Source organism: Chiloscyllium plagiosum, unplaced genomic scaffold (genome assembly GCF_037043375.1).
Source record: "Chiloscyllium plagiosum isolate Xiang-an unplaced genomic scaffold, Cpla_swu_hap1 HiC_scaffold_5, whole genome shotgun sequence".
Lineage (NCBI taxonomy): Eukaryota > Metazoa > Chordata > Chondrichthyes > Orectolobiformes > Hemiscylliidae > Chiloscyllium > Chiloscyllium plagiosum.
Window position 1 is genome coordinate 44,610,300 of NW_028270143.1, and position 24,275 is coordinate 44,634,574.

The 24,275-nt window shown below is 41.5% G+C and overlaps 2 protein-coding genes across 4 annotated transcripts in view; one reads left to right on the plus strand and one right to left on the minus strand.

Annotated features, from left to right (window-relative positions):
• The window catches only part of umad1 (UBAP1-MVB12-associated (UMA) domain containing 1), an 80,653-nt gene extending 72,298 nt beyond the window's left edge, over nt 1-8,355 (minus strand). The window contains exon 1 of one of the 3 annotated variants that reach the window (XM_043689887.2): nt 8,200-8,355. Coding sequence is in view for 1 of the 3 variants with exons in the window: in XM_043689884.2 (XP_043545819.1) it covers nt 7,968-7,983 (16 nt within the window). In the remaining 2 variants the exon portion in view is untranslated. The other 2 variants (XM_043689885.2, XM_043689884.2) reach the window with 2 other exon arrangements.
• A 704-nt stretch (nt 8,356-9,059) lies between these two features.
• Nucleotides 9,060-24,263, plus strand: rpa3 (replication protein A3). Its single transcript, XM_043689888.2, has 4 exons — nt 9,060-11,218; nt 11,618-11,692; nt 17,066-17,174; nt 23,673-24,263. The coding sequence occupies exons 1-4, from the start codon at nt 11,120-11,122 to the stop codon at nt 23,753-23,755; spliced, it is 366 nt and encodes a 121-aa protein (XP_043545823.1). The 5' UTR covers nt 9,060-11,119; the 3' UTR covers nt 23,756-24,263.
• The last annotated feature ends 12 nt before the right edge of the window (nt 24,264-24,275 follow it).

Genomic DNA, 24,275 nt, shown 5'->3' on the forward strand with positions numbered 1-24,275 from the left:
TCCTGCCCTTGTTCTCCTAGGTGGTAGGGGTCATGGGGTTTGGAAGGTTTTCTCCAAGAGGAGTTGGTGTGTCACTGCAGTGCACCTTATCAATGGTACATTGTGCATAAGTGGTGAAAGGTGTGAGTGAATGTTGAAGGTGCTAGATCAGGTATCAGACAAGTGACCTTCATTGCTATGGATGGAACGAAGTTGTACCATTCGGGCAAGAGGATTGCATTCTATCATTTTTCTGTCTTGTGCCTTGTAGATGGTGGACTGACAATGGGGAGACAGGTAGTGAGTTACTTAGCACAGAATTGCTAGCATCTAACCTGCTCTTGAAGCCATAGTTTGTATGGCTAGTCCAGCTCAGTTGCTGGTCAATGGTAAGCTCTTGGATGTTGATTGTTGGAGATTCAGTGATGGTAATGCTATTAAAAGTCAAGGGACAATGTTTAGATTCATCCTTATTGAGATGGTCCTTCCCTGTCACAATTGTTACCTGCCACTTATTACCCCAGGCCTGGATCTGTACAGATCTTGTTGCACATGGACACAGATTACTTCAGTACCTGACAAGTTACAAATGCAAAACATTGAGCAATATTCACACCTGGCTTTATGATGGATGGATGATCATTGATGAAGCAGCTGAAGATAACTGGGCCAGTAGGACATAACTTGCACTGAGATGACTGACTTCCAGCATGTACAATTGTCTTCCTTTTTCTCAATATGACTACAAGTAGTTTTACAAGTAGACACAAGTAAACTACAATAATTCCCGCTGAATTCAGCTCAATGCTGCCTTGATCTCATGGTCAGTCACTTTCATGCCACTTCTGGAGCTCAGCTCATTTGGATAAACACCGTAACGAGTTCTGAAGCTAAGTGGCTTAGGGAATTCAAGCTGTGTGCCAGTGAGCAAATTATTCCTTTGCAACTGTTGCAAGGCTACACTTTTGATAACTCCTTTTGTGACTTTGCTGATGGTGGGGAACAGATGAACAGGGTGATAATTGCCAGGTTGGTTTTGATTGAATAGTGGAGCAAACTCAATGGGCCAAATGACCTAATTCTGAGTGTAGCCCCAGGGGACTGGAGGATTGCAAATGTGACATCATTGTTTAAGAAAAGGACAAGGATAACCCAAGAAACTACAGACCTGTCAGCTTAACATCAGTAGTGGGAAACTGATGGAGGCCTTAACACAGGACGAGAAGGTAAATATACATAGTAAAATAAATATTAGACAGTTAACATGGCTTAGTCTAGGACAGGTCGTGTTTGATAAATTTAATTGAGTTCTTTGACGAAGTGACACAGGAAGTAGATTTGGGGGGATCCCCAGGAATGGGTGTTGGGAGCCTTGCTTTTTCTGATGCGACCGACACAGCGCGAGATCTCTCTATGACTGTATGAGCAACATGCATTATGGATAAGGGGAGCCTTTTGATGATCTGTACTTGGATTTCCAGAAGGCATTTAATAAGGCACCATGTCAAATACCATATCACTCGACCTTCACTCCTCCCTAGAACATCTTGACACCAAGAACATCAAACATAAGAATCCTACTCATTGAAGGCTGAACTGTAGTCAACACTATTAGTCCCTCGAGCCTGGATTACTAAACTTCGTTATATCAGACTAAGCCCCAATCTCTGCAACTGGATCCTCAGTTTCCTGACCCACAGGCCACAATCAGTGAAGACTGGGGACAATATTTCATCCTCAATAACACTCAACACTGAAGCCCCCCCCCCCCTCCAGGTGTGCGTACTCAGGTGGCTCAGTGGTTAGCACTGCTGTCTCACATCAACAGGGTTCCAGGTTCGATTCCAGCCTCAGGCGCCTGTCTATGTGGAGTTTGCACATTCTCCCAGTGTCTGTGTGGGTTTCCTCTGGGTGCTATGGTTTCCTCCCACATTCCAAAGATGCGCAGGTCAGGTGAATTGGCCATGCTAAATTGCCCATAGTGCTATGTGCATTAGTCAGAGGGAAATGGGTCTGGGTGGGTTACTCTTCTGAGGGTCGGTGTGGACTGGTTGGGCCAAAGGGCCTGTTTCCACACTGTAGGGAATCTAATCTACTGTACTCACTATATACTGTACTCACTATATACACATGACTGCGTCACCAAATGCCAGACTAATGCCATTTACAAGTTCGCTGATGACACCACCATAGTTGGTCAAATCTCAGACAGTGAAGAAACAGACTGCAGATGGGAGGTGGAAGACCTGGAAGAACGGTGCAATGAGAACAACCTAGCTCTCAATGCCAGCAAAACCAAGGAACTCATTGACTTTTGGCGGGATGTTACTCATGTCCCCCCTAAACATTAACAGGACAGAGGTGGAACGAGTGGAGTGTGTCAACCTCCTGGAGTGGTCATCCACAACAGGCTTTCTTGGACTCTTCATGCAGACACAGTGGTTACAAAGGCCCAACAATGTCTCCTCTTCCTCAGGCAGCTGAGGAAATTTGGCATGATGGCAAATACCCTTGCCAACTTTTATAGGTGCACCATCCAGAGCATTCAGTCTGGATGTATCACTACCTGGTATGGCAAATGTACCACTCAAGATAGGAGACGGTTACAGAGTGTGATGAACTCGACCCAGACAATCACAAAGGCCAACTTCCCATGTTTAGAATCCATCTACCAGGCCCGCTGCCAAGGAAAGACCGCCAGCATTCTCAAAGATCCATCCCACCCTGGCAATGTTTTTCTACAACCTCTATCATCAGGGAGAACATACAGAAGCCTGTACATATGCACCAGCTGGTTTCAAAACAGTTTCTACCCTAGTGTTGTTATAATACTGAATTGACTCAAATTCTGAACATTCGTCTGTACCTGTGTTTTTGTTTTTGCTGCTGTATACCTATTATTTACTTATCTATGGTTCTTAACTATGTGATCTGCCTGTATTGCTCGCAAGACAAAGCTTTTCACTGTGCCTCGGTACACGTCCTGTTCCATTCTATTCAATTCAGACCATTAATTTGGGAAACAAATGCAAAATTCTAAGGGGCAGAGGGATTTAGGTGGTGTAAGGCACAAGTCCCAAAATATTAGTGTGCAAGTACAACAAATAATTAAGAACAATAGAATGATATCCATTATGAGAAGAATGTCTCTTGATTAAACTTAAAATATAAGCCACAAGTATTAATTTAACCTGGAACAGTGTTTTGTAGAGGAATAAGACAGTGCTATTTTCTGGGTCTGTAGATTGAAAGAAGCAAAAAAAAAAAGGCCTTTAGTAGAGTAATATGCTCTTGTCGGATGTGCAAGTCTAGAGGAATGTATCTGCAATAAATGCTGTTGGTTCCGATCCGATCAGATTGAATGGATTGGTTGGAGAGGCAGTAGAATTTACAAGAGCAAGGGGATGCGATGGATGGCAACTATAGGAAGGGGGTGGGGGGGCTCAGATACAGTCACATATATCGGTTAACTCCAGAGAGGTAGACAGGTCGTACAGGAGTCTTTTATGGATATCCCCATTTCAAACATGTATGCTGTTTTGGAAAATGATGGATTCTCAGGGGAAGATAGAACGAACAGCCAAGTTTCTGGTATTGAGACTGGCACTAGTGTAATAAGAGCTACGTCGGGTTCCAAGCGATCTTGGAGGTCTTAAGGGACTCTCTAGTCCGAGATACAAACAGACATTTCTGTGGCCAGCGACAAAAAAATCAGAATGGCGCGTTGCTTTTCTGGTGGCAGGATCAAGGATGTCTCAGAGAGTGCAAAATGTTCTCAAGGGGAAGTGGGGCCAGCCGGAAGTCATTGTACACATTGGAACCAATGACATAGGAAAGGAAAAGGTGGAGATTCTTAAGGGAGATTACAGAGAGTTAGGCAGGAATTTAAAAAGGAGGTCCTCAAGGGTAGTAATATCTGGATTACCCCCAGTGCCACAGGCTAGTGAGGGCAGGAATAGGAGGATAGAGCAGATGAATGCATGGCTGAGGAGCAGGTGTATGGGAGAAGGATTCACATTCTTGGATCATTGGAAGCTGTTTTGGGGTACAAGAGATATTTGTGTCATCGACAGTCACACGTGAGGTGCCGGAAGAGTGGAGGTTGGCTAATGTGGTGCCACTGTTTAAGAAAGGTGGTAAGGACAAGCCAGGAAACTATAGGCCAGTGAGCCTGATGTTGGTGGTGGGCAAGTTGCCGGAGGGAATCCTGAGTGATGGGACGTACATGTATTTGGAAAGGCAAGGACTGATTAGGGACAGTCAACATGGCTTTGTACCTGGGAAATCATGTCTCACAAACTTGATTAAGCATTTTGAATAAGTAACAAAGAGGATTGAGATGAGGGCAGAGTGGTAGATGTGGTCTATGTGGACTTCAGTAAGGCATTCAACAAGATTTCCCATGGGAGACTCATTAGCAAAGTTGGATCTCATAGAATACAGGGAGAACTCGCCATTTGGGTACAGAACTGGCTCAAAGGTAGAAGACAGAGAGTGGTGGTGGTGGAGAGTTGTGCTGCAGACTGGAGGCTTGTGACCAATGCCACAAGGATCGGTGCTGAGTACACTACTTTTCATCATTTATATAAATAAATTTGGATGTGAGCATAAGAAGTATATAGTTAGTAGGTTTGCAGGTGACGCAAAATTAGCAGTGTAGTGGACAGCAAAGTAGGTTACCTCAGATTACAACAGGATCTTGATCAGATGGGCCAACGGGCTGAGACGTAGCAGATGGAGTTTAATTTAGATAAGTGAGAGGTGCTGCATTTCAGGATAGCAAATCTTAGTAGGACTTATACACTTAATGGTAAGGTCCTAGGGAGTGTTGCTGAACAAAGAGACCTTGGAGTACAGGTTCAAAGCTCCTTGAAAGTGGAGTTGCATGTAGATAAGAGAGTGAAGGTGGCATTTGGTAGGCTTTCCTTTATTGGTCAGAGTATTGAGTACAGGAGCTGGGAGGTCATGTTGCGGCTGTACAGGACATTGGTTAGGCTACTGTTGGAATATTGCATGCAATTCTGGTCTCCTTCCTATCAGAAAGATGTTGTGAAACTTGAAAGGGTTCGGAATAGATTTACAAGGATGTTGCCAGGGTTGGAGGATTTGAGCTATAGGAAGAGGCTGAACAGGCTGGGGCTGTTTTTCCTAGAGCTTCAGAGGGTGAGGGGTAACCTTACAGAGATTTATAAAATCATGAGGGGGAGGGATAAGATAAATAGATAAAGTCTTTTCCCTGGGGTGGGGGGAGTCCAGAACTAGAGGGCATAGGTTTAAGGTGAGAGCGGAAAGATATAAAAGAGATCTAAGGGGCAACTTTTTCCACGCAGAGGGTGGCACGTGTATGGAATGAGCTGCCAGAAGAAGTGGTGGAGGCTGATACAATTGCAACATTCAAAAGGTATCTGGATGGGTATATGAATAGGAAGAGTTTGGAGGGATATGGGCCAGGTACTGGCAGGTGGGAATAAATTGGGTTGGAATATCTGGTCGGTATGGACGATTTGGACCGAAGGGTCTGTTTCTGTGCTGTACATCTCTATGACTACTTGAACATTAAAAGAAAGAAAGTTATGTTTCAGTTTAAAAAGACATCGGTGAGATGATATCTTGAATACAGAGTTTTGGTCTCATTTATAGAAGGATATAAATTAATTGGAGGCAATGCACAGCAGTTTATTAGATTGACAACTGAAGACTGTAGGTGGTCTTAAAAAGGAAAGATTGGACAGGCTGGGCTTATTTCCACTGGGAGTGAGGGATGACTTGATTGAAGTACACACATATTGAATAACTTGACTAGTTGGACATTGAATAGACATTTTTTCTTGTGCTAAACTCAGTGGCACTGTTTCAAAGTGAGGCGTTGCTTTTTAGGATAGAGATAAGAAATTTGTTTTTCTGTGAAGAGTCTTTAGAACTTTCTGCCACACCTAGTCTTTATATATTTAAGGCGTAGGTAGATAGATTCAGATAGGCAAGAAAATTGAAGGATAATTCTTCTGTATTCCAACGAGTATACACTCAATCTGCTCAACCTCTTCTCAGTCTCTCCATGTCTGATATTGGAGAAGTGAATCTTCTCTGCATGGAGTACAAATGTCAGTGTATCTTTCCTTAGAGTATCTTTCACAGTATTTCAGCTGTGATCTGGCTAACGCCTTGTATAGTTTGAGCTAAACCCCTCTACTTATAGATTCCATTCCCTTTGAAATAAGCCCAATATTTCATTTGTCTTCCCTATTATTTGCTGAACTTGGATGCATGCAAGATTTATGAACAAGGAATCCCAAATACCGCTTTTCTAGTAGCTTTGTACAACCTTTCTCCATTTTAATATTCAGCACCTCTATTTCCCCAACGTGCATTCACAGATTTCCCCATTTTGTATTCTACTTACCAGGGTTTTTCCTCCCTCTGGCTCAATTTACCCATATCCCTCTACAGATTATTTTTGTCATCCTTACCACTTGCCTTCCTACCTATTTTTTGTCATGCCCAAACTTGACTCTAGTACATTCACTTTCTCCATTAGGTCATCACATATTGTAAATCATTGTGGCAAAGCACTGATGCTTGAAGCACATTTATCACAGGTTGCCATCCTGAAAATGCTCCCATCCCAACTCTGTCTTTTGTCAATTAATGAACCCATGGTAGGTCACTATCTCCTACACCATTGGCTCTTAAGTAGTTAATGCATGATCAAACACTTATGAAAATCCAAACATATTACATCCATTGCTTCCCTTTATCTATCCCATTTGTTACCTCCTCAAAAGAATTTTAGTAAATTTGTCAGGCATGATTTCCCCCTCATGAAGCCACACTGACTCTGTTGGATGATATTATGCATTTCTATTACATCCTTTGTATTAGTCTCGATTGTTTGAGGAAACTATATAAAAAAAACCCATGAATTCTCTGTCATGAATATTAAAGTCACCCATGATTAATATGCTGTCATTGATATGTGCCCTCATTATCTCCTAATTATTCTCTGTTCCACATTTAGCTACTGTTAGCAGTCCAATTGCCTACTCCGATCAGTGTCTTCAATCTAAAATTTCCTGCCTCCAACTATCTTTGCTTCAAAATGGTTTCTTGCTGTCACACTGTTTAATTTCATACCAACGATGCAACCCCATCACACTTTCCTTTCTCCCTATGCTTTCACATACCCCTGAATATTTAGCTCCCAAGTTTGATCTCCTGGTATTCATGGCCCCATAATGGCTATAAAATCATACCGACAAGCAGTATTTATGTTGTTCCAAATACAATGTGCATTCAAGTGAAGAGCCATTCATTTTTACCATTCCCCCCTCCCAGTTTTAACCCTATTTACTGTTGGTTTTTCTGTCTGTACAAGTCATTCTTGGTTTTTCAGTGCACCTATGAAGTGCCTGAGGAAATTTCATCACTAAAGCCTTTCTATAACTTGTTGCAAAGAAGCATCAATCATTTTCTTCAAGATTAAAATGCACGTTTTTAATCTGAAGTACCCAATCTCACCCAAAGTCAGAGCTTGAAGCTAATACAGCTCAGAACTGATAACAAGAGCTCAATTTGGATAGCAATCCTTAGCATGCACGTTGCTAAATTTATCAGGGCCCATCAGCATCCTGTGTGTATGACCCAAGTTTTTCCAGCAATTTATGTTTTAAAGGTTGCCAATTTCCACAGCGCATTACTTCTGTATTAGCTTCAGTATGCTTAAACTGTTGCGATTTTTTTGGTTCAACTTCGAAAATTTTCTACATACTAACTTTTCTTCAAGAAGCTTACAAAAACAAGGGCCCTTAAATGCTGAAAATGTAGCTAATAGTATCTTTCCACGTAAGGACTAGCTCAATTTCTCTTATGACAAAGATATTGTTGTCATGCTCCTTCTTGCACATTTATGGCACAAGAGACGACAGCTGTCATCACAAAGCAGTTCTGATGAAAAAGGTCATCAACCTGAAACTCCTCTCCACCAACCCTACCTGACCTGCGGAACATTTCCACGGTTTTCCTTTCGGGTGTAGAGCATCCCGTAGATATTTTTTTTCCTCCTTAAAAATTCAGACTTACTCGGGAAACCGGGGACGGATGAGAAGGAGGGCGCTGAGCGTTCGCAAGCCGCTACTTAAATAGCCCGCACACAAACGCTGGGTCACCAAAATAATTTCACACGACGCCCAAAATGAAAGCGAGAGCGCAGCTGCAGGTACACACCCGGTCGGCCGCCAGCCGAGCCAAGGCCGGGGTCACGGTCAACAACTCCCCTGCGGTGGACGGTTATTTTTAACGTTTTCCCCGGGCCGGCCGCGAGCGCAACTTCCGGAGCCCGTCACGTGAGCAGGGCCGATGACAGCCCAGGCTTCGCGGAGCCTTCTGACTCTGTCAAGGCAAGGGATGTCTGCATCTGGATCTTAACGATAATCCCTAGACATTTCCTGCCGTTAATTTGCAGCATGATTAATTTAGAAGAATACGTGGGAGACTTGGGGATGTTTTTCACCCAGTAGAGGCTCTGGAAGGCACCGCCTGTGGGTGTAGTGGAGGCGGGTAACCTCACGACTTTTTAAAACGTACTTGGATGAACACTTAAAGTGTCATAACATTAAAGGGTATGGGCCTGGAAAAATAATGTGCAGATTCTGCAGATGCTGGAGAAGTCAGAATGACTAAGTGTGGTGCATTTTTCACAGGAGTGGGAGGAGGTGTAGACAAGGTAGCTGTGGGAGTCGGTGGGTTTGACTGTAAAAATGCGATCTTTTACTCCCAATTCCACCGCCTCTGCCGTATTTGCTCCCTGGACGAACTATTGCACTCCATGACATCCCAAATGTCTTACTACTTCCAGGACTAATTTCTCCTCCCCTATTATCAACAATGTCCTCAATCGCATCTCCTCCATTTCCTGCACCTCTGCCCTTAAACCCCACCCCCCCCTCCCCTCCCTCCAATCGCAACAAGGATAGAATCACCACCGTCCTCACAGTCCATCCCACTAATCTCCAACTCCAGTGCATCATCCTCTGCCATTTTTGCCGCCAACAGTCAGGCCCCACCAGCAAAAGTATATCTCCCTCCCCACCCCTATCTGCATTCTGCAGGAACCATTCCCTACATGTCTTCTTGGTTATGTTCACACTCGCCATCAACTGCCTCGCCATTCCTGGCACCTTCCCTTGCCACCATAAGAGGTGCAAAACCTGCACCCACACCTCCTCCCTCACCTCCATCCAAGGCTCCAAAGGATCATTCCAAATCCAGCAAAGATTTACTTGCATATAGAGTCAAAGAGATGTACAACACGGAACTAGACTCTTGGGTCCAACCCATCCATGCCAACCAGATATCCCAACCCAATCTAGTCCCGGAACCTGGCCCATATCCCTCCAAACCCTTCCTATTCATATACCCATCCAAATGCCTTTTAAATGTTGCAATTGTACCAGCCTCTACCACTTCCTCTGGCAGCTCACCCTCTGCATGAAAAAATTGCCCCTTAGGTCTCTTTTATATCTTTCCCCTATCACCCTAAACCTATGCATATAAACATATCTCCGAACCTTATTTACTTCATCTGTTGTTCTCAATGTGAACTCCTCTATATCGGAGAGACTGAGTGCAAACTCATGGAACGATTCAGGGAATATCGCTGGTCCATACGCATCAACCAACCCCACCTTCCTGTAGCCATCCATTTCAATTCTCCCTCCCACTCCCCCACGATATGGGCCTTCTCTACACACCTAAACAAGGTCACCCACAAACTGGAGGAGGTAATCTCATCTTTTGATTAGGAGCCTACAACCACACCGCCTCAATATTTTGAATTCAGAAGTTTCCAAATCTCCTCTCCCTGGACCCCATCCCATTGAAGCATTTACTCGGACTTGGTTCTGCCCTCTTGACCGGACCTACCTATCCTCTCCAAACTTCCCACCGACCTACAACAATCACCTCCCACTTTAGCTCACTTTTCGCCATCACAACTACCTTTCCCCTAGCCACCATCTGCCTCCCCACACGTGATGAAGGGTTAAGTCCCAAACGTCGATTCGCTTGCTCCTCAGATGCTGCCTGGCCTACTGTGCTTTTTCCAGTGCCACAGTTTATTGACTCTGTATATTTCCCTGCACAGACCCGATGGGCCTCTTTTGTATGATTCCAAAGTGGGCACGTACTATATGCCGACTACTATAATGGATTGATATCAAGGATAGTAAAGAGATGATAGTTATGTGAGGCGTCGGCGCTGACTTAATTTGCTCCTTTACCACCTTCATTGCAACAACATCAAGTATAATATGTACTCGCGTCCCAATAAAGTATTTTATGACGGCTCAAGACGAATTATTGTACAGCTTCTCAGGAATTTTGACAATTGGTGAAATGACCTTTCATAAATTGCATTTTGGAACAAAGTATATTTTCAAATCGCTGTTTCGTAACTGTTTATTGATCTACCAACAGTAATGTGGATTTACCCCTTTTTTTACACTAGTTTTCTCTCTCCGCCAAGTAAATGCTTCAACATTTTGCTGGAATACACGTACACAGGACGCAGTCCCAAGTAGCCATTAAATCCGGACACAGTAAGCAGACTGCTGCGCCATAAAGGACATCACAGCGGAATCTTATTTTGACCTTTCTGATGTACTTTAGTACAATATGCATGGGGAAACCTTGGCTAATTCTCTTTCAGGCTCTGTCTACGTATTTGCAAATTCTCCCAGTCCAAAGACTGGGATCAATTAATAAAGCCAGACACAGGACTGAAGAATCATTGCATTCGGAATGTTAACTCTTTTCTCTCTACAGATACTGCCAGACCTGCTAAGTTTCTCCAGCAATTTTTGTTTTTATTTAAGATATAGAACCCCTGCGGTTTTGCGAAATAGTACCACTAGAACAGGCATAAGATTCGTTCGATACCGTCAATGGACGCAGAAACACAAATGTGGAATAATACTGTGTTAGGCTTGATTAGAACCCGGAACAATATTCGTGGTGTTCAAAGCGCGGGGGATTGTGTTCGGCGCCGCACAGGCACCTGGTGGAAGTGAGTGTGGAGAGAACAGTTAACGATTCCCGCCAAATAGCGGGAGGTTCGTGGTTCTGGGAGAAAGACAAACGGGAGTAAATGGCGGACGATCTGGAGGGTCCGCGCACGAGGATTAACACGAGCTTGGTCTCGCGGTTTACCGGGAGAGCCGTTTGCTTCGTGGGCAGAGTTCAGAAGGTAATGGAAGATCAGTGAGTGCTCAGTGAACCGGCCTGCCCTCCGTCTCACCCCCATCCTCAATGTCCCTTCCGCCCTCTCCATCCCTCAGTGTCCCACTCTGTTCTATCCTGTATTCTCTTTCCAATGTCTCCTCGTCTCAGTCTACACTTTCCTCAGGTCCCCTCCCTGATTGTACCTTCCCTTCCTCGCAGCCCACCTGGCTCGCCCCCCTCTTACAATCGCTGAACCCCCCGCCTCCACTCCTGATCTCCCCTCTTATCTACTTCTCCCCTAAAACTAAAATAGGACAAATAATTTTGCTCAATAGTAGTGTTCCTAGAATCAGGAGTTTTGTTTTGATGCCACATATTACTGTGTATTGACCACGAAACAAATATTTGTGATTTTGTTGATTAGGTTCACCCCTCTGGGACTTCCTTTGTTCTGTCAGATGGTGATGGGAAGAATGTAACAGTAGAAATGACTGATCCAGTAAGTGAATTTTAAAAATGAGTACATGCCAAGCTGATTTGTTTTTCTGATTTTTTTTAAAATTCGGAAATAAAACAACTGCAGATGCTGCAAAGTCTGCAAGAAAAACAGAAAGTGTGGATGAATTTCAGATCTGGTTGTATTTTCTCTCCATAGATGCTGACAGACCCACTGAATTTTTCCAGCCCTTTCTGTTTTTGCTTAAAACAAAACCGTATTCTTGAAGAATTGGGTACTGTTGATGTGTTACGAAGTACAGGCTGGTTTACATTCTGCCTTTAACTTGGTGATGTAGGGGGAGAAGGCAATCTAACAATGTACATTGTGCAAAGATGTTGCCAGACCTGAGTTTCTTAAGCATTTTCCTTTAATCTCACATGCTGGGCACCATCAGTATTTTGCTTTTGTAATTATGGAAAATTAGATTTGTGTAAATGATGACAGATGATACAATGTATGTGGAGGTTGGTGGGGTGGTAGGTGAGGACCAGTGGGGTTCTGTCCTGGTGGCGATTGGAGGGGCGGGGCTCAAGGGCGGAGGATCGGCAAGTGGAGGGCATTGTCGATCACGTCTGGGGGGGAAATTGCAGTCTTTGAAGAAGGTGGCCATCTGGGTTGTACAGTATTGGAACTGGTCCTCCTGGACCGTCTCAGACTCCTCCCTCCCCTTCCTAGACCTTTCCATTTCTATCTCGGGCGACCGAATCAACACGGACATTTACTATAAACCGACCGACTCCCACAGCTACTTAGACTACACCTCCTCCCAGCCTGCCCCCTGTAAAAACGCCATCCCATATTCCCAATTCCTTCGTTTCCGCCGCATCTGCTCCCAGGAACACCAGTTCCATCGTATCATCCGTCGTCATTTCCGCCACCTCCAAACGGACCCCACCACCAAGGATATATTTCCCTCCCCTCCCCTATCAGCGTTCCAAAAAGACCACTCCCTCCGTGACTCCCTCGTCAGGTCCACACCCCCCCACCAACCCAACCTCCACTCCCAGCACCTTCCCCTGCAACCGCAAGAAATGCAAAACTTGCGCCCACACCTCCCCCCTTACTTCCCTCCAAGGCCCCAAGGGATCCTTCCATATCCGCCACAAATTCACCTGCACCTCCACACACATTGTTTATTGCATCCGCTGCACCCGATGTGGCCTCCTCTATATTGGGGAGACAGGCCGCCTACGTGCGGAACGTTTCCGAGAACACCTCTGGGACACCCGAACCAACCACCCCGTGGCTCAACATTTCAACTCCCCCTCCCACTCCACCAAGGACATGCAGGTCCTTTAACTTTTCCATCGTCAGACCATAGCAACACGACGGCTGGAGGAAGAGCGTCTCATCTTCCGCCTAGGAACCCTCCAACCACAAGGGATGAACTCAGATTTCTCCAGTTTCCTCATTTCCCCTCCCCCCACCTTGTCTCAGTCAAATCCCTCGAACTCAGCACCGCCTTCCTAACCTGCAATCTTCTTCCTGACCTCTCCGCCCCCACCCCCACTCCGGCCTATCACCCTCACCTAGACCTCCTTCCACCTATCGCATTTCCAACGCCCCTCCCCCAAGTCCCTCCTCCCTACCTTTTATCTTAGCCTGCTGGACACACTTTCCTCATCCCTGAAGAAGGGTTCATGCCCGAAACGTCGATTCTCCTGTTCCTTGGATGCTGCCTGACCTGCTGTGCTTTTCCAGCAACACATTTTCAGCAAGGAGTAGGTTACACAATTAAAATCATCCAATGCTAGCAGATATCAACACGTAAGTTAAATACAAGTCTCAGTAGGTCAGGCAGCAACACATTTTCAGCTCTGATCTCCAGCATCTGCAGTCCTCACTATCTCCTACAAGTCTCAGTAGCCATCTTTAACCAAAGGTGCAAAATGGGTGATCAGTCTCAGACTCTTTCTGGTGTCCCCAGCTATGCTGATGAGTTTCAGTCAATTTGATTTTATTAATTCTATGTTATACTAACAATGGATACATAGACCCTATAATATCCCTGCTGTTGTACTGAATTTTGTGCTCCAAAACTAGCTGTGTCACTGTTCAAATTGTTCGAGTAGAGCTATAACACTGGCATCTATAAAATAATGTGGAAAATTGTACCTCCTGGTCACAAAAACAGAATAAATACAAACTAGCCAATTAGTACTCCATTAGTCCATTCTTGGCGACGGAAGATTTCATCAGCAGTGAGCCCTCGAGGGAAAAGTGCAATGCAATAACCTGTTTACTGATGTCCAGGGAATTCCAGTTCTTGCAAAAGCATTTATCCAAAAGATACAGTTTCAAGTGGCGAGGCAAAAACAACTGCCCTTGATATCATGCAACATCAAGGAGCCCTAATAAAATTGAAGCCAATGGAGTTGGTGGAAATTTCCACTCGGTGCAGTGCTCTTTAACACAAAGGAAGAAGTGTGGTTGTTTTGGGCCAGTCATTGTAGACCCTGTGTTTATTGCTGCAGGAGTTCCTCAGGAAACATTATTAATCAGTCTGTTCAGGGATGTTATGACACACTTTTGGAGCAAGTGGGGCTTGAACCTGGGCCTTCGAACTCAGTGGTAGGTAGAGTAGAGTAGCTTTTACTTGTCATTTCTATCGTATACAATGATACAGTAAAAATGAGACAGTGTTCCTTCAGTACTGAGGGTGCTACGTTTATAGCTTATACTACACAAGTGTCCATGTGTAAAGTGCAAAATATGCAAGTTACAATGTAACAGAAGAATTATGAATGATAGAGATTTTTCCAGCAGCAATACAAAAGAATTTCAGACAGGAAAGAGTCCAGTTGTGCTGTGTTAAGGAGCCTGATGACTTGGGGAAAGAAACTGTTGCAGAGTCGGGCCATGAGGGACTTTCACCACGTTGAAAAGCCTCAGGATAGATATTTTCTCATAAATGTATTCAAAGATGTTGTTACACACCTCTCGAGCAGGAAAGGCATGAACCCAGGTCTCCTGGATCAGAGATAGGGAGACTACGTATCACTTCGTAACAAAAGCCCTCTAGTCCTCAAGGTAATATCCGAGGCCCAAACAACTTCAGCTGCTTCATCAATGATCTTGCTTCATTCAATCAGAAGTGAATAGGCTTGCTGACGATTCCACAATGTAAGTTAAAATGAGTGACTTCCCATTTACAGGTGATCCTCAATTAAATCTATAGTTTCATTTCTGCAAATCCCAACTTTCCAGGTAAAACTCATTAATTGAAGCATTACCTCTCATAGGAATCATTTTTACCGTCAAAATTAGGTTCCTGTGGACATTTTATTTTGTCTGGAAACATGCACAGTTTGAAATAATGTACTGTTATGTGTGTATTTCTGGCTGAAGTAACTTGCCAAATAAAATTATTCACTAAATATAAAAGAAACAACCATATACAGTAGTGTTTTAAAACAGCCTTTCAGATTCATCAGGCTCCATCTAATGTCAGACATTGGCTATTAACTTGCCAGAACTATCTCAGTCAACCAACTGCTGCCACTAGATGGAGTTGAGAACTTCAGTACAGAATGGGAGAGCAGCTGAAGAATACATCCAAAACTAAGCTGACAAAAAAAAGAGGGTAAGGGCAAGCACAGGAGTTGGGCTTTCAACGAGGTTGGAGCCAGACCAGAGCAGGATATTATGGACCAGACCAAACCCCCTCAAAATATATTAAAGAGATAGCTGCGATCCTAACTTTTTTTCTTATTTTAAAGGTAAATGTAAGTCATTGCATTACAAATGCAATTTAATTGATCAAACAACTCGACTTTAAGCAAAACACACTTTATTTTTACACTATTAAAATACAGAAACAATTAAAATAAAAGAACTGGCTTAACTGTAACTCTAAATGCTTAACAAAACAATAATATATATTAACTACTACTAAATAACTGTTCCAATGTAGTAACATCCCATAAACACACTCTTGGTAAAGACAAAGTCAGTAAAATGGATTGTCTCAAGCAATTCCAGCAGCAGGAAAAAGAACCCCAACTTTAAGCTACAACAGAGAGAGAGAGAAAGGAGTAAGAGCTTCCATGTGCAGCTTCAGACCGTAACAATTGCAGAAAGCTAAAAGTAAAATTCTGGTTCTGTGGCAGTTTGACTCCACTCATTGAGGTTGCTTTTATTTTTCCAACTTATCAAATAAAAAGGCCTCACAAATTATTCATTTTATTGGACTTGAATAGACTGCTAATCATCTTTGTCTCTGCCTTTCTTCATTTAAAAAAGAAATAGGACAAAATACACCTCTTAAAGACATAATGTCATCATAAGGAGGAGGAGCTGAAGTCCCTGGTGGTTGACTGAACATGAGGAATTCTAAGAATGGAGGGTGGGAACTGGGAGGGAGCAATATCTCCTCTAACCTGCACAATCACTGGGAGGGTCCATGCTTGCTGTTTGGTATGCCAGAACTTGCTGCTGCATTTAGATCTTTGTGGTCTACATGGCAGCAAAAAAAATTACAGGGATCTTTGGAATGGTAGAGGTGAGGGATTTCAGCACTGAGAACCAGAAATAAGCACTTAGGCAAATATCTTCTATGTATTGCTGGATTCTGTGGCAAAAGACATTAAAGCAAAAATTAAATGAATATATCTGCACTACTTTCTCAACAATGCTAAAACAAAACAGTATTGAGTGAGTCAACTTTCAGTGGGGACTTGCTGTGCTGAAGCAGTCTGTGCTTGCAAACAACAGAATCAGGATGTAACTCCGCCTGTGTTGGTAAGTGGCAAGTAATAATGTCAGGTGGTGATAACTTTCAACAAGAGAATAAAATTGTTGCCCATGACATTCAGCACATTTATCATCATTAAATTCCCTACCATCGACATGTTGGGTTCAGATTTCCAAGAGAAAATTGGACAAGCTATAAAAACACAGAATTAACTTCCCTCTTGGCTATCCTAACTCCACCCACCATCTGCAAGGCACAAATCAGGAATGTAATGGAATACTCACTACTTGACTGGCTGAGTGCAGCTCCAGTAACATCCAAGGCAAAGGAGCATGATTAAATGGCAGCCCAATCCCCACTTTGAACATTCACTTCCAGCATACTGGTGCACTGTTGAGCACTGTGTACCATTATTTCATCACAAATTCATAAGGGTCTGGAAGTAAATTCTTGGAAGGATTGTCGAGGAAGATATTCTCATTGCATTTAAAGAGTATTTGTACATATATTTGTGTTGAAACCTATAGATTATGAACCAGGCACTGCAAAGTGGAATTGGGCAGTTTTATCTTTTTTTTGGGACAGACACAGTGACCAATGACCTCCTTCTGTGTTATAAGTGTTTCCAATTCTCTTGTATATGAACAAATGCAAAGTCTATTTTTAATGCTGTTTTGTAGCTTGATGAGGAATTGAGTGGAGTCATTGAAGTGGTTGGAAAGATCACACCAAAAGCCACCATCAAGGCTGCATATTATGCTCCTTTCCGAGAGGACAAAAGCAGTTTTGGTATGTACGACAACATGAATTTATTGTAAAATCTTTCCAAAAGCTGTGATTTAATCAAATTATGTTTTTTTTTTAACTTATTTTGTAGACTTTACGTATCAATTTAAGAAGATTGGGAGCAGTGGCTTATTGATATCCTGTTGAGGTCATTGTCACAATAATCAATGTTAAAGCTTTCTTTTGTTGGAACACTTAGGTGATGCCTGGATTTTTCATTGTGACTAATTTCAGTTCTTTGCATTTTTTTTTCTTCACTTCTGTTTTGGTTAGTTCTGAGACTTGCTAATCTTCTTGCTTTCTATTCATATTTACTATGTATAATGTATTGTCCTTTGAATCTTTTTGGTCTCAGTTCTTTGCAGGTTTTTTTTTAGGTCAATGTCATTTTGAACAGTGAAGTAAATAGTCTCCAAGAAAGCATGTGACTTCAGTCAAGTGCATAGCTGTGTTCCTGTGATTATCAAAAGTTAATTGATGAAGTGTTTACAAAGTGGAACCTTTAATGATATCCCTGGAGAACAGATCAGGGGCCAGTAGTTTTTTTTTTAGTTCAGTTCAGAACCAGATTTCAGTTCAGAACAGTTTCACTCTAGCAAAAAGGCTTTAGTTTGAGAAGTCTACAAGTTGAAAGGGTTTTATCTAAGTTTTCAAACTGTCAGAACTGAAGAGGTTTAAGCCATCAGATGACCAAAACTTAAAAAATAAGTAAGAAATTAGACTTAAAATAAAAATGATACTTAGGCATTGAGTATCTGGAAAAGATATTGCTGAGGAAAATAGTTGAATTGTTCTTTTTAGTGATGATTTTTCTTTTCATTTGTATAATAAACTTGCAATCTTTTGTTAAAAATATTGTGAAAATGATCCTTTACAAACCATCAAGGGGACTAATTGCAAAAGTAAAACTTTTGATCTATCATACGAGGTTTTACTCTGGAATCTAACATTTCCAGTACTACCATCATCTGGGATAAGATGAACGACATGAATATGAAGTTGCAATAACTTAAGAGACCTATGAATTTAAAAAAAAGTTGTCAGTGTTCCCCAAACAAGATCAGTTTGAAAAAGCTGCTAGGTAAGGGGTCCTAAACAGAAATGTAGAGGTGATGTCAGACAGTTAGAGAGATTTAGATAATCATGCTTTCTTCTGTTCAAAGGAAACTGCTAGCCCCAAAACATCAATAGTCAAAATATCGATTGCGATCTTTTGTCTTCCATATCTGTCAGAATTATTTGTTCTGTTGGTAAAATTACATGCCCTGCTGAATCCACTTGATAACTAGGTAGTAACGTATAATCTAATGAACCATACTCTGGACTAGCTTCCTCTTTATTAAAGTTTTCCACCTTTTTGTAAACTTTTATTATGCTTCTACTATGCATCTTGGATCTGCTTTGAATTTTCCACCTCAGACTTTGAACCTTAAAAAAAACAATGCCCTTCTGTGACTTGCCGTTGAAAGATCCATGGTGGAAATATTGGAACAAACTATAACATGCAAAACTTTTACAGAAAAAGAACAATTTTTAATCCACATCGCAAACTGATTCAAAGTAGAAATTTCAGAGAGTAGAAGAGAGATTTGTTAATGGGTTCTCCAATATTGTCTTCCACAAGCCTATGTTTCACTGGTCGTCCCATTCAGACTTATGTTGCTCAGCTTGATGGAAGATGGCCTCATCAGCATCTTATCAAGCCTGTCCCGTTGTTTAACTTGCAAGCTTGATGCAGAAATAGGGTAGAGTGCTTCAGAGCTATCCTGCAAGGTAACGGATGTTCTGATCAGTTCATTGGTATCATACGAACTTGCAGTAGGGTCGAGAGTGTGGTGCTGGAAAAGCACAGCAGGTCAGGCAGCATCCGAGGAGCAGGAGGATCGACGTTTCGGGCATAAGCCCTTCATCAGGATACTGCCTGACCTGCTGTGCTTTTCTAGCACTACACTCTCAACTCTGATCTCCAGCATCTGCAGTCCTCACTTTCTCCAAACTTGCAAAAGGCCAAAGGCTGTTCTTCAAATATACCAAGGAAATAGCCTAGACCCTAACGTCATCTTATTTAAGGCAAGTGTAAGGTGCTGTGTAACAGATGTAATTCAATTGATTACACTACTCTGCTTTAAGCAATACACACTTTGTTCTTACTCGACAGTTAAAATACTCGAAAGCAGAATGAACTCTTTTAGAAATCTTAACAGAATAATAAATTATTTAACTCCTAAACAGCAACTACTCTAGTATAGTTACATCCCATAAACACACCCTTGGTAAAGGTAAATTCAGTAAAATAGATAGTCTCGCATGCAAAGCTTCTCCAGACCAGGAACATAGAACATCAAGAGAAAATTCTGACAAAGGGAAAACTCAAGTGTTTAACTGCAGAATGAAAGGATGTAAAGCAGCTTCAAAACCCCAACAACTGCTCAATGCTAAACTAAACCTTAATTCTGCGGGAGTCTGATTCCAGCCATTCATGCTGCTTCTATTGTTTCAATTATTTTTTTAAAAAAACCAAGTCCTCACAAGCTGTTTATTGGCTTGGAATAGACTGCTCACACCTCTGTCTCAATCTCTCTTCAGAAAAGAAAAACCAGGACAAAATACACCTCTTAAAGTCATAGAATCATCACACCTCCCCTCTTTAAATAATAAAGAGCCATCAATATACAAACATGGCTGAATTTTCAAAACTTTTAGCCTCATGCTATTAGTACACTTCAATACATATATATTTCATATTGACTCTAAGCATGCAAACATTCAATACGACAGTCTATTTCAATCTGTTTCTTCCATCACTGAATGCCTTCATTTTTCTTCCTATACACATGACAACGTGCAGGCAATTACATTTTCTCAATCTGCCATGTGTATAATGTTCAAATTAAATCGCTGTAACAAAAAACTCCATCTAAACAATCTGGTACTTTTATTTAAATACTTTCTAAAAACATCAATGGAATATGATCAGTATATACAATTGTCTCAGACACATTACTGGCAACATAAATGTTCAAATGTTGCAATGCCAACACCAAACTCAAGGTCTCCTCAATTGTAGAATATTTCTGATGATGAATATTCAACTTTCTGGAAAAAATATCCAACGGGTCATTTTATGTTCTTATAATTTTCTTGCGGTGCTTGATGCAGCTTTCAGGCTGTCAAATGCCTTCTGACATTCTTCCGTCCACAGAAATTTTCTGCACTTCTTCAACAAGTCAGTGGAGCTAAAATTTGGTATGAATTTTTGATAAAACCACTCAGTCCCAAGAATCGTGATATTTCCCTCTTCAATGTTGGTATGGGAAACTACTCAATAACTTTTGTTTACACATCCTTTGGGGCCATCTGTCTATGTCCAATGATATGGCCTAGGAATGTGACTTGGGCTTTTGTGAAATCACTCTTAGCTAGGGTTATCACTAAGCATGTCTTCTGAAGTCGATCGATCGAACAATTCTGATAGATGCTCCAAATGTTCCTTCCATGTGTAACTAAATATTACCATATCATCTGTCTACCACACAGTTGGGTAGTCTAAAAATGAGTTTATTAGATGGTCTTTTCATACCAAATGGAACGACTTTAAACTCGTAAAGTCCATTTGGTGTTCTGAAAGCCGAAATATCCTTTGTTTAAAGGTACTTTCTACTATGCTTTGAGTTAAGTCCAGCTTTGGCATGTAAGTTGTTGTCCATCCATGGAATAGGATATTAGATTAGATGATTAAATTCCCTACAGGCCCTTCAGCCCAACAAGTCCTCCGAAAAGTAACCCACCCATCTCCCATCTTTACCCCTGACTAATACGCCGAACACTATGGGCAATTTAGTGTTAGGACCTAAGCTGCACATCTTTGGACTGTGGGAGGAAACTGGAGCACCCAGAGGAAACCCATGCAGACACGGGGAGAACGTGCAAACTCCACACAGACCATTGCCCGAGGTGGAAATTGAACCCAGATCCCTGACACTGTGAGGCAGCAGTGCTAACCACTGAGCCACCGTGCCGCCCCTGACTGCTTTGACTTTGCAGTAATCAATGCATAAACATTGGGTTCCATCTGGTGTTGGCACCATTACTGTAGGTGAGCTCCATCTATTGTAACCCACTTTGCTTATATGATCTTTGAGCATGCTTTCAATTTTTTTTTTAACCTGTCCCAATTTTAGAGGGTTAACTCTATAAGGATGTTGCTTAATTGGAACAGCATTTTCTATCTCAACATCATGTGGAATCAAGTTAGTACTCCCCAGTTTATTACCACATTTTCCTCTGGAATGTTGATTTTCCTCCGGAATGTAATTTAATAATTTATCCCAATTTTTGAGAACATTCCCCATTGCCCAATTTAATTTGACAAATATCCAATATTATGTGGATAAAGTGACCATCCGTGAACTTAAGTTCTTAAAGCTGAAACCTACAATGACATTAGAACAAGCAGTAAGTAGAAAGGTTTTTATAGAGGGGTAAGATTATTATCCTCGTTGGTTAACTGGAACAACTTAAATTTTCATGTAAAATAGTTCTGAAAACCTTGAATGAAATGACTGCATTATGTATGTTAAAGTGCAACATGTTTGTGCAATGCATAAGTTAAACACTAAAGGTTTTTCAGCATTTGTGTTTGTTATGAGACAATGATTCAAATGTTTTTCCAGCTCAATGTACAGAAAACATACATGTTTATTTGGTAGTGGTAAATTGTCAATAAGAACAGAAAAAGTAGGAGCAGTGGGCAATTAAGCCTGCTGAGTCTGATCCGCCTTTTATTACACTCATGGCTGATCTCCTCTTAGTTTCAATTCTATTTTTCTGCCCACTCTCCGTAACCTTTCAGCCCATTCAAACCAAGAGCAAACCTACATCCATATCAATTCTGATGGATTGCATTTTGACTTGCTAAATATCCTGTTATTTCTTCCTAATAATGGATTCTAACAGTTTCCCAGTGACATTTTAAACTCACTAAGGTCTGCAATATCTTACTTTGTCTCTTCTTTTTGAATATGGTTGTTATATTTGTATTCCTTGCATCCATTTTGGAATATTATAACCAATGGATCCACTATATCTATTGCCACTTCCTTTAAAATCCTACTATATAGGCCATCAGGCCCTGGGACTTTATGTCCTAAAATAACAGTCAGGAAATTGATTTTTTTTCATGCCTCTTTACATTTAATAAGGCAGCTTGAACTGTTTATTTTCTGCCTCCACTATCATGATCTGGGATTGTCAAATCCTGGTGGTACATGCTGCATATGAGATAATATGACTGACTTTATTAGTTGGTACTTATGAAAACTTTATAATGACAAAGGGCTGTACGGCATTGTGTAAATTATGTAAAATATTTAGGATTCTACTTTTTGACAAATGCATGCTAACTGCATGGTACATTTAGGGGCAATATAGGACATTGTATGATGGTACAGCACCATTCAAAGAACAGGCATTTAAGTCTTCTGTTACATTATGCTCTCTACCAATGCCAACAACAAAAGAAAAAGCTAGTTACCTGATCAGGTAAAAGCATAATATTGCAGGTATGAGAAACTTTAAATAAAAACAGAAAATCCTGGAGACATTCAGTATGCGTGGAGAGAGAAATCAAGTTAGTGTTGAATCTGAAGACTCTTTGATTCTATATGTCTTTGAAATTGAAACACTAACTGTCTCTATAGCTTCTGACAAATCAGAGTTTCTCCAGCACTTCCTATTTTTATTTCAAATTGCTTGGTTACTCTTTCATTGTCCAAAAGACTTGTTTAACTTTGCATATCTGGCTAGATGGTTAGTGATGCTGCCTCAGTGTCAGAGACGTAGGTTCAATTTCCCCCTCATGTGATTGTCTGTATGCAGTTTGCATATTCGCTCAATTTCTGCTGGGTAGTCCAGTTTCCTCCCACAGTCCAAAGTTGTGCAGAGTCCTAGGGATAGGGTAAGGGGCTGGGTCTGAGTTGGATGCTTTTCGGAAGGTTGGTGTAGACTCGATGGTGAGTTGAAACTTTATTGCTGGAACAGCACAGCAGGTCAGGCAGCATCCAGGGAACAGGAGATTCGACGTTTCGGGCACAGGCCCTTCTTCAGGCCTGTGCCCGAAACGTCGAATCTCCTGTTCCCTGGATGCTGCCTGACCTGCTGTACTGTTCCAGCAATAAAGTTTCAACTTTGATCTCCAGCATCTGCAGACCTCACTTTCTCCTCGTAGACTCGATGGGCCAATTGGCCTGCTTCCTTGCTGTGGGGCTTCTATTATTCTAATCTAAAAGCAGTTAATAGGTTGTATACCACACTTTGGAACTTCCTGAAGTTGTGGTTAGATGTGTATATAAATGAAAGTTTTTTTTTAATTTAGTGTTGAGCAGTTAGTTATCAAATTGAAATATGATGTAGATTTTTTTTTCCTGTGCACTGCAATTCAGATATAACTATTGAGGCTCAAGAGTTTGCCACACTAATTTCCTTCCTTACTTTGTTTCTCAGATCTCCATCTTTACAATGAAGCGCTGAACATCATACATGAATTTCCACAGTACTATCCCTTTAGTGTTACAGCAAGTGGTTGATTTCCTCTTTTTTTAAATGAGAAGATATGATTTGGAAGACAAGATCTCAACTAACAGAAGATCTGATAATTTATCATTTTACTCTATACAAGTATCAATATAGTAATCAGTTTCTGGAAGTTGTTTACTTTGAAATGAAAGATAAAAAGTGTTTGTAGCCATTTATTGAAAATTTGTTTTGCAATATTCCAAGACGTATTTGTGGAAAGATAATTTTACATGGATACTTAAGGTCGAGAGAGATTGGCACTTTGGAAATTTGTTTTTTTTCTATATGTGGAGCTGACAAATCATAGTACTTCACCTGCAAGAACAAGTAAAATGTAAACATTAAGATTCAAAGGATTGCAGTGTAAAATATACTGGCTTACTAATTTGTTTTAAAATTGGACTTTAACAGACCAAACATTTCATTGGTGACATTTAGGTTAAAACACTTTGACCAGATTACTGTCAATGAATGTACTCAAGTTTGTTTGAATTTCAGTAAAGACTAACTTTTTTTGTATTTCTGAATTGC